General features: G+C 38.4%; 1 protein-coding gene across 1 annotated transcript; it reads right to left on the bottom strand.

Moving 5' to 3' along the window:
* Positions 1-8599: 8599 nt before the first annotated feature.
* mrpl52 (mitochondrial ribosomal protein L52) lies at positions 8600-11040 on the bottom strand. The gene is made up of 5 exons (XM_062444988.1): positions 11006-11040; positions 10625-10694; positions 9543-9610; positions 9026-9090; positions 8600-8925 (listed from the first exon to the last, which is right to left on the bottom strand). Exons 1-5 carry the CDS (start codon positions 11037-11039, stop codon positions 8773-8775), a joined length of 390 nt encoding a protein of 129 aa, XP_062300972.1. The 5' UTR covers position 11040; the 3' UTR covers positions 8600-8772.
* Positions 11041-11678: the final 638 nt, after the last annotated feature.

The raw sequence follows: 11678 nt of genomic DNA, 5'->3' as shown, positions 1-11678 counted from the left end.
TTTTTTTTTTTTTCAGGGAGTTTCTTTTTGTATTCTGAAACACCCGAAATTTACCCAGACGTTGGCACAGGATAACAAGCAATGTTATTTATTAACTTTGACACAGATGGTGCTCAATGTTTTTTGTTTGGTTTTGTTTTTTTTACACAAATCAAAATTGAAGGTGATTTGATTGAGTTAATAACAATGATAATGGTAATGATATTTATAATGATGATCATATCAATAAAATGGAATGAGATTTTTTTTTCCTGCCTGTTTTCACTTTTGTATTTCATTAGATAAAGTGAAATTAAACTATTTTCTACAATCTGTCATACTTTTTTTAATGCATTCAAAACCTCATCATCATCATCAGTGTCTGAATAGGCTCACATTTACAGAAAAGCACAATATTAAGTACAGTTTTTAGTCCATGACATGCTTGATATTGACTCAAATAAGAAAAGAACTCGTATAGATACCAAATATTTACCGGATATCGAAGTGAAATGCCATTCTATCACTTTATTGATCAATTTATTCAATTTACCTAATTCACTTATGACTACAATGATTGTCCAGTTTAATCACTCTTTTACATCTGCTCTTGTACAGTAGTACACAATCTGATAAACCCAAAAGATTTAAGCCTCAATGTATGCAAACATCTGGTCTCGATTGACATGCTTCACACTAAAACTACAAACACAGCAAGTTTGTCAATGTTAAAATTCTCACAGATTCTGAGTTAAATTTACACTTTCAATAGTGTTATTTTTTTAAACTCTTTTATAGTGTTGAATTAATAACACACTAACACACATTTAAGTGCATTTTTAACTCCAAACTAGGTTAATCTTTTTCACCAGCAGAGTCACTACCTAACATTCAATGTTACTGTAATAAGTGTATGTATTAACGGAGTATTCCAGAAATTTAGCATTGCACTTCCATTAACCCTTAAATAGGCAACGTGCACCAGGAGATACAGACTCTACAAATAGGAGTATGATTGGTTAAGGTGGTTGTTCAATAGTATGTGTCTTGAATTGGTAGAATTGAAGCTTGTGGTCGGTCTACACTTTGATAGAAATGATCAAATCAGTTTAGAAACTAGTAGGGGAAAGCAAGAATGTATCACCTCACATTCAATTGTTTATGACCACTTATATACCTTAATAGGGGCAACATATCCTGGTGGAGATACAACTTATGAAATACCAATTATATTAGTAATATTTTTAAAACTTTATTTATGGACATTTTTTTCTTAGGTGCAAATGAGATAACTAGTAACCTAAAATTATTTTTCACTCCTGTTTGTTTAAGGGTTAAGCTGGGAGTCACATTATGTTTCCATTCAATATTTAATTGCTACATGTCCCATTCACTCCTATTGAATCCCAGTGGACAGTGTTTCCTGTTTCGGTGTGATGTCCAGCCGGTTCTGGTGGTTTTGCAGGTCAAAGTTCACCTTTGTTCATCTTTTACCGTGTGAACATGCTCAGTCAGTCCAATCCACTTCTTCTCTGTGTTTCTGTTGGATTGAAATGGGAGAATCTGTTATTCTTGTGTGTTGCGTCACCATTAACACACTACTAGAACACAAACTTTTCCTCATTTCAACATCACATCCTTCATCTGAGTCAAATTCGGGGGGAACTCTGGTGAACAGAAACACCCTTAACGAGCTGATGAACTTTAGGAAAGAAGACAATTTACGACTCTTTTCACTGGCTGAGCAGCGCTACCCACGACAAGAAATCATTATGTGCTCATTAAAATTAGTGCTGAATGTATTTTAAAAGCTAGCGTAGGGAAACATGATGTAAGGTGAACGCAAACTGACTCACGCTGAGCTGAAGCTTTGAATCTACGACTGTTTTTTTAAACTTCACATTTAGTTCACTTCCTCTCCTTTCTAAAATGTTTCTCAGAAAACTTGGTTTGTTTTGTGATGATTGATGATGATTCATTCAGGTTCACAGCGGTTCAGCCTGAGTTTTCAACTAGATCAACAACTGCTATTTTTCCACTTTTTTATCGATTGAACGTCCTTCTCCTTTTCCGGTATGTGCTGCTTTGTGGGACAAAAACAACTTTATTATTGTGTCAACTTAATGTGTTGTCAAATTGATTGATTTTTTTATTTTTTTTTATCTGTTGCATGTGTTTCCCAAGTTGCAGTGTGTTGACCTCTCAGGGCCACCATAGATTTCTTTAGCATGATCCTTTAACACATGAAGCCACATTCATAGAAACATTTTTTATAAATGTAAAAGATCAAATGATATGAAGCGTTTTATATCAGTAATCACCTGCCCATAGTCTACAAACCTTACAGCAGTTCAATCAGATGACCTACTGTTAGATATGATAATTATTTATATATTTTATTATTAATTTATTGCTGAGGAGACAGGGAGAGGTGGTATGTGTCAATGGCCGATGTGTCAGATCTGAATCTTCACCTCCTCACAGACATCCGGGTTTCAGTCTGCTGCAGCTCGGAGCTGCTGGAGGGCCACAGATGGAGCCGTCTGGATACAGTTACACCGTTGGTTGTTTTGGACACGGAGCCAGCAGTCATGTGTCGAGGAACCAGTCGGAAAAAATGATGGAACGGTCACATTTTTTCAGAGGAGCTCGTTCCAACTGAGCATCTGGTATTCTTGAAATATCTGAACTTCTCGGCCAAACCCGGCTGCAGTCTGCATGTGTGTACACTGTAGATACTCTGTGTGTGTGTGTTTGTGTGTGTGTGTGTGTGTGTGTGTGTGTGTGTGTGTGTGTGTGTGTGTATGCAGGTTTATGCAAAGAAAAGTTTACTCCCCGCGGCTCTCTCCTCTTAAAGTTTATTGTTACAACATGCGAAGACAAACAGTGTGTGTTCAAGAAAAAAAGAAAGAAACTGAGAGGTGAGAGAAGTGAGAAGGCCAGTAAAATAACTTATTTTATAGGTTTGGGGATATTTTTCCCTCTGCAAGTTTCTATCCAAAAATCTTTTTGCAAGCAGCCTCCCCCAATCCTTCTCCTCTCCTCCCTCCCTCTTTCTCTCTCTCTCTCTTATTTCCTCACCAACTGCACAAAATTGTTCTTTTTATGAGGCTTCTCAAACCACAAGTATCTCTGGTCTGTTTTTGCTCTTTCTCTCGTTCTCTGCCCTTTCCTCCTTCCCCTCCTCCTTCCCCCCTCTTTCTTCTTGCTCTCTGTTTTCTGCTTTAACTCCTCACAAACTGCACACTGTGCGTCACGGTAAACAACCGCAAGCTCAGGACAAACAACCGCAAACGTTACACAAAAATGGCTTAAAACCTTTATAATCAGATGTGGTTTGGTCTCTTAAAAAAATAGGTTTTCGTGTCAATTACATTTTCCAGAATACATCATCTATTAGTTTAAAAGTTTCTGTCTCCATGTGTGATTTCTTTTAACTGTTGACAGTCCTGATTTCAATGTGTGTCACTTGCTATGTAAAAAAAGTGCTTCACAAATACAGTTTTAATCTTAGTTTTCATAGGATTTTAACCTGTGGGGGTAAAAGTGGCCTTTAAAAAGACACCAAAGCTCTGCAAGTCTTTCCTCTGACTTTTTAGAGGATGCCAAAAACATACTTAGCTTTATACTTACATTAGTTTTAAGTGGCTTGTGAAGTTATCTGATAGATATGGTTTAAAAGCACAAGAACAAGAAAGTAAGCAGTGCTTCAGTTTGTTTTGTAAACTGCTGGTTCCGAGGTCAAGAGGGATCTCGACTCAGCTTTTGAGCCAACATGGACAGCTGCCCGCTGCATCTGGAAACGAGGACAACTGCTGAAAGCGATGAGAGAACAGAAGAGAAGAGAAACAGAAAAACCAAAACAATGAACTGAAAGTTGCTGTAAAGTTTTGTAGTGTCCAGGGGAACTGCAGAGCTCTGTGGATTTGTGACTACAAGCATTTTGATCTGTTGTTATTATAGAAAATGTTGGTTAGAGCTGCTACCAGGCTGAACATCGGTGTCTCGCTGAGCTCTCTGGTTGCAAAGCCTCCAACAGTGATTTCACGCTGTACTAAAACAGCCTGAAGTACACCTCTACATCATAAATTAGTTTGAATAGCAGCACTTAATCCCACCTGTTGTCCTCCTGGTTAGAAACTGACCCCGTATGGATTTAATTTTAAAAAGCATAAAGTGCATATTAACACACAATTCAATGAAAGTAGTGATAATTAAACTTGCAGAGAATGCTGTATGGAACCATCCACGTGATTTACAGGCAATTAGATAAAAGAAATCCATATTTCTGACATGAAAACATTTTTTAAATGGGTCAAATTTGACCTGAGGACAACAGGAGGGGCTCGTTAAAGAGACAGGAGCTACATTTGATATATAGCATCAAATTACAAGAGAAGTTATCTCAAGGCAGCAGCAGCTGTAACGGCCTCTTTCAGACAGAGGCTGAACTGAGGGGCATAAATAGTCAGTATAAGACAAATGATGAGTTTTTTAACTTTAAATCATGCAAAGATATTATAGTAGAGACCCAGAATAAAAACATAGATCAGGAGATGTGCATATGTCCGATTTAAGTTGTATTACAGATGTTATACCCAGCTGAGTTAACTGGTTTGATTACTGATACATTTCTGTGTGTTTCAATCAGACACTAAAAGAGAGATTTTGGGCCTTGAAGGATAAACATTCATTTGCTTGAACACACTGTATACAAACCTGGCTGACCTTACCTTTTTTATTTATTTATTTTTATTTTCACATCTGTTCATCCACTCTCCTCCTGCACTGGCCAAACTCTCTCTCTCTCTCTCTCTCCCCTTTATATCACCTGTTTTTTCCATTGGCCTCTGTGAATCTTTCCAAAGCACAACAACTGTTTTTAGATAAACTTCCCCCGCTGAAGTTGAAGTGAAGATGAGTGTGTATAGACGTTGCTCATCAAGACGTTTATTATGGTGCTTATCCACAGACAGACAGGAGGAACTGAGAGGAAGAACCGCAGCAGGGAGATTTCAACTTCATCTTTCCTAATAATTACTTGGGAAGCTTCCTAGAAAGACCCACATGATTTATTTAACAGTAAATATATGTAAAATAGAGAGACTGTTATTTGAGTTTGAGTTTATGAGCAGCTGTTTGTTTAGGAATGTGAACTACCTTGACAAAATTGCTAGTAAACATGCATTTTATTATTGGAAACTTATCTGTTGAATTGTACGCTTGCCTGTAGACACATTTTTACAGTTTCCACGTTGGAGATGACCTGATTGAAATAATATTTAGGTCAGTGGTTCTCAGCTTTTTTTATTATTTTTTTTTAAGCTCCTTTAAAACAAAACTACTCACAACCCTTCATCACAGCTTCCTATTCCAGTTAAACCAAACGTCTGCTTTTTGAAAACACCTACAGAAGTAAAAATGAGCCAGTAAAGCAGAAATATGTTTTTTCAGCTGTTCATATTCTCACGAAACCTAAGATTAATATTGTGACCCGTTGTTGGAGTCCAGACCCCCTCCGACAAAGGTTCACATGCAATTAATGGGGATTGGAAGAGTACCAACTGAGCACTGTCTCCAATTTGCCTACAGTTATTATGACATTACATAGTCTTTTCCAGCGACCTTCCTGAGAATTTACATATTTATATAATTGGTTTAAATTATTAGGAAACTATGAGGCGTTTCCAAAAACTCCTTCCTCGTGCCTCTTTGTTTTTGTATTGTCATGGTGATGCCATGTTAGTAAGTGGGCGGACATGCAGAAGAAGAGCAGTCCAGTCCAGAGATACGATCATGTTTAATGGTTGTAAGAGATGTTGCAGATCAGGAAAGAGGAGGGTGAAGGGTGGAGGAGGGTGAGAAGATATCAAACATCCACAGACTGCATTTATTCACTTCATTTTTTGTCATTTCACGCAGGAATCTGGATGTCTGTCTGGAGGTGCAGCCGAGTTTCTCTGCCAAGCATCTGCTCTCCTTGTCTTGTAGGTCACGGAGAAGAATACAGATGAGACCTCTGGCAGCCATGTTGGCCTTTAGTCCTCTTTCTCCCTCTCCCTCTCTCTCTCTCTCTCTCTCTCTCTCTCTCTCTCTCTCAGCCATTTTAATGCTGAACTCATACAGTCTGGCTGGGCGGCGCAGGAACAACCATCAGGCTCAGCACTCCTTCTCAATGCCAGGCAGGAAGTGGCCAGGACAGCTGCTTGCAATTCAACCTGAGACTTTGTTTGGGTGACCTACATTATGGCACAATTTACTCTCTACTGTAACTTTTAAAAGGGCTGCTGTTTTCACCCCCCACTTCATCCCTTAATCCCCCCCCCCTTTTTTTCTCTTTTGCCTTGAAGTTCAAACCTATTTATCTCATATAGCAGAAACTCCCACTAAAGTATAAATATTTTTATCAATCTATCATGCCAATGCTAAAAAAGAAAAAAAGTGAATTCCTTTGCATGAGATGTAAACAACAATCTCAAATATGTTTGGGAGTCACATGATTTACTGTCCAACGAGCAATAAACAAAGATAATTGCAGCCCGCGGTGCCAGTTCTCCTGCAGTCATGCCCAGTTCAAAATGCCCATGCTACCCAGGGTGCCCCTTCAGGAACAGGAACACCCAGGTCAGGAAGCGGTCTTTGTTATTATTGCTGAATCAGACCCCTCCACCAAACCCCCCCACCGCCACCCCCTACTCTGCATTAGGGTCCTCCTGCATCCCCTCCTGTCTCAGTCATATCTGCCAGCAGGAAACCCTCCCTGTTTCTGGTCTGCGGGTGAAGCTACAGAGGGCCTGTCAGCTAAATCCTCAAAAGCAACCACATCTGAACTTCACCCTGTCTCATCCTTCTACACCCCCCTCCCCCTCCTCCCCCCTTCAATCTCATCCCTTCATCCTCCATCGGAGCAGACTTGACCTCACCTAACGCTCTCTCCCCTAAAACCCTCATCCTCACCCCCCCCACCCTTCCACTCCAGCGCTGACTCCTGCACAATAAGCAACATCTGGTTCTCATTTCCCCCCCTAAAAAACCAAAACAACAGGAGGAGGAGAGGAAGGGAAGGAGTAAGGGAGGGAGGGAGGATGGTTGGAGAGAAAAGACATTCACAGAAAGCTGCATGTGAGAAAAAGAGTCGAGAAAAGACTGAAGAGTTGCCTTTCTGATTCGTCGGTGGAGTTTCTTTGATGATCCAGGTGTGAGGAAGTGTCGCCAGTTGTTGGCCTTTTTTTTTTTTTTTTGGTACTTTACACCCTTCTGTGGTCTGTTCAACGTCCTCCCACACATTCGTAACTCAACAAACAGTCAGCTCCTTTTGGTCAACTGTATGAAAAAAGAAAAAATACAAGGAATGGAAGAGGAGGGGAGGTGGAGAAGAAGAGGAGGAGGAGGAGGAGGAGGAGGAGGAGGGGGGAGTCCAATCTCCACAGCAAAAGAATCTGCAACTCAGCGGCTAGAAGCCCTAATTACAGTGAGGCTTTGCTGAAGTCTGCAACAAGACCCAGGCAGCGAGAGAGAGAGAGAGAGAGAGAGAGAGGAGAAAGAGAGAAAACTTGAGGATGAAGGGAGCAGAAAGAAAGAGAAGAGTGAGGGCAAAAAGAGAGGAGAGGCTTACCTCATTTTGTAAATAGTCTGTTTATAAGTCAAAGTCACACTTAATAAGTGCTGACTTGACAAAGGCACAGCTGGTCTGTATGCTACAAATCAACCTAAATCCCTACAAGAGTCCCCTCCAATAAAACTAAAGCCATAATCTCATGTTTCCCACTTTAAGATATTTTAATTTCTTCTTTTTTTTGGTACTGCTTATTCATGTGTTAAGTTTTTCATATTAAATGACGTAGAGGACAAGTGTTTCTGCAGCTTGATTAAGATTTATCCGGCGTACAGTTTGAGCTGATACCAGAGAAAAATATCACTTTCTGTGGGATGAGACGGTCTGCCAACTTGGCTGCAGCCGTCTAATCATCTTTCCAGACAGTAGGCTGCAGGACGGCTCACTCTTAACTCTGGCTTTTACTCTTTGTTGGTACAGATGCCCCACTAAAAATTGAGAACTTAATGAGTAACACAGAGCTTGTTATGAGACAAAATATTACAAGAAAAACATCATCTATTATTGTATATGTGCTTTATTTTTTAAATCTAGGAACAGTTTGGTTTCCAACGTGTTGCTTAAGTTGTGTGAATTTTTAAGAATTGGCCGTTTTTTCAGCTGCCCTGTCTCCAACTTTAACCTCACTTACTTCACTGAGGTGGTCTTGACCGAAACATTCGTCATGTATTTCGAGTAATAACATAGAGTTGCAGCATGCCAAGGTGTGAACCCCTCACTCACTCTCCTTCTCTCTCTCTCTCTCTCTCACACACACATACACATACTTTAAGGTCTTGAATCAGTGCTACTTTGTTTTCCAACTCCTCCCTTCCTGCTCAACAAAACTCCTCTCTGAGCCCAGCAGCACCAGACAAAATGGCGAGCCTTCACGTCGCACTTTACTGGAGAAATGCTGCATTCTAGTGGAAGTGGAGAGACATTAACTCAGTGTTATATCTATAAAATGATCCTTAAAAGTCTTTTTAATCTACAAATATTTCTAAAGCCGGCTTCATGTTGGAAGTATAAATCATTTATTGAATGAAAACAATCAGCGACTGCAACACAAGTTCATGAATACAGAAAAACACAAACTATAAGGCAGAAGAAGACATATTGAGACCTTATAAATATTTAACTGACATATATCGATATACCGTTAAGAAAAACTATATTATTACGATGATGAGCTGTTTCTAACTTTGAGGATTTTTCTTCCTTAAAAGCTTCCCTTTAGGTTTCAGTAAAAGAGATTTTTTGTGCTCCTCCACCCGTTTGGCTTCCTCCTGTTTCTCTCTCCACGTCTCCATCCCTTGGTCCACCTCAGAGCTCAGCATCACGATGCGCCTCTGTGACAGACAATGTGGAGGTTAGAGGCACAAGTGTGTAATAAACACAAAGAGAGTGATTAGAAGAATGTTTTTAAAAAGGTAAAAGTGTGATACTCACTGCTAAAACTTCCCTCTCTTGCTTTCTTCTCAGCATTCCCTTCAATGGAGGTGCTGGTCGTCCATCTGAGATCAAATTGGACACAAATTAACACAAATACAAACTGATGTGACGATGAACTGCATCACAAAATGTGCAACAAGTATGTCACTTTTTTTTTTTTTTTTTAAACATGGTCGTAGTTTTCTCACACTGTTGCAAGTACAATCAAATAAAATGTGATGCTGGACTTCATATGTTAAATTTATAAATATAAAAAGTATTAGAAACTTTTAGACAAAGCAGGATAATTTGCTCAGACTTGACAAGCAACCATACAAATAATTCCTAAATCTTTCACTTTGCAATGAAGTCGCTAGTGAGAGCAGACGGGATTTAAAACAACATACTCTAAGTATAATATATTCACCAAAAACTCAGTTACATCTCCTCACTCACTGCCTCATAACATTAGCTCTGAATGAACCCCCACATTTCTACAATTCTACAATAACAAATAAATACAAAAACACAATACCTGCAAAAGACCAATCAGGTAGATCTGTCAGAGGTCCGTATTCTGTGCCACTTCGGGCAAGTCCATGTCTGCAAGCAAACACACGAGTTAGAAAATAAATATGAAAAGATTGTAAATGTAACTATAAAAAAGAAAGAACACTTTATACAAGATACTGTTAAAGTGTCAATGTACTTCACTGTTCACTGCACATCTGTAAAATCATCTACTTCAAATATCACCATCAATCACACTTCAATATGTTATTTAAAAGATTTAATATAACAGTTTAAGATTTTCCTCTGATTGCTTCACTACCATCTCCATTTCACTGTTGGACAAGAGTGCACAATATAATATGAGGGGCTGCTGGGCCTCTATTAAACTGCCAGCTCCCTTACATTATTTGTGCAATGATGTGTGTTTATTCTTAATTATAATACTGCACTCTATTCAAGAATAAGCAATATATACTTTAAGCACAGAAGTGATCATGAAAGTAGAGTTTTCTATGGTGATGTCTTCAATGTGCTTGTTAAGTCCAAACAGTCTAAAAGGTAAAGCTTTTTAATTTATTGTCACATATGACAGAGAAAAGCAGCAATGCTCATATTTGAAAAAGCTTAAGCCAAGCCTTATTAGTTGAAATATGCATAAACAATTATTCTAGAGCTTCAATGAACAATCAATTAATCAAATAGTTGACAAATATTATATTGATCTGCAACTATTTTGTTAATCAATTAATCATGTGTTATATTTTAAGGAAAAAAAGTGTAAAAATGACCTTTTTCCAGCTTCTCAAATGTTAATATTTTAGCTTTTATGAAAGTAAACTGAATATGTTTGGGTTGTGGAAAAAACAAGACATTTGAGTACATCTTTCTAGGCTTTGGGGAAACAATAATCAACGTTTTGTGGTAATTGACAAAGAAAATAATGGTAAATTGCAGCCCTACATATATGACAAAGAAAAGCAGCAATCCTCACACCAGATAACATTTCTTTTTAGTTGTAAATGATATAGTTGCCAATTAATCTACTAATCATTGCAGCTTGAAATTAAAGTCAGCAGAAGAAAAACACACAAACTATAAACTTACTCTTTCCTCCATTTCTCTCCAGCTTGAACTCGGCATGTTGTGCTGAGCTGCCTGTTTGAGTGTCTCAACACTGGAAAAAAAAACATCAAATAGACACAAAATCAGCCTCTAGACACGTATCATCACTCACAATAAACAGGATTCACTTAAATAGCTGCTTTATTATCTTATGAGACACTGTCACTCGTTTACATCTGACAGAGCTGTTAGCTTTAGCGTTAGCACTGCTATATTTATGTCGCTTTATGTCGGTTATTCATTGAGACATCTGTATTAAAAGCAGCGGCTGGTACAAACAGATATTTACCGAGACGAAACTCAACTTTCAAGCGTTAACTGGCTAAAAAACTCAACACATTTAGTGAATAACCTCTGTCTCACCTGAGCAGCACAATGTCCTAATGGTGGCCGCCATGTTGCCTGCACAGTTTGGTGTTGACCAGCAGGTGGAGCTAAAGACACGCCGTACTCCGGGTTACTGTTGCCAGGGTTACTGTTGCCAGGGACACTGTCGCCAGGGACACTGTTGTCAGGGTTAGGGTTTAATATTTTTGTGAATGAAAAGCGGATTTTAAGACTAAAAAATTAGGAAAATAAAGCTTTGAACGTGACAATAAGTTATTATTTTTATTATCTGGATTCTTCTGACACTGATTTAGCTCTTTATTTGGTCATTCAAATCTGTTTCCATTTACTAAACAATGAACAAGCAAACATAAAAGCTGTATAGGCTAAAATATTATATAAATTCAATATACTATTAGGCGTCTTTTAATAACCAAACAAATAATGATAGTAATACAGCTAAATTAAAGGGTTACTGTTAATCAGGATAAGTTAACGGGGGATTTTAAGACTCAAAAATGAGGAAAACAAAGCTATGAAAGAGCTCACACTGATTCAGCTCAATATTCTTCTTATTAAAGTAGTTTTACTTCTTTATTTGGTCATTCAAACCTTTTTTTTCTCCATTCCATTTACCAAACAATAATACCAACAACACTGCAGGCAATATAGGCTCTTATACGGTTCTTATTAATAACCAAACAAATAA

This window comes from Scomber scombrus, chromosome 23, assembly GCF_963691925.1.
Source record: "Scomber scombrus chromosome 23, fScoSco1.1, whole genome shotgun sequence".
NCBI classification, from domain to species: domain Eukaryota; kingdom Metazoa; phylum Chordata; class Actinopteri; order Scombriformes; family Scombridae; genus Scomber; species Scomber scombrus.
Note: the sequence above shows the minus strand (reverse complement) of the source record. Positions and strands in the feature narration are given on the sequence as shown.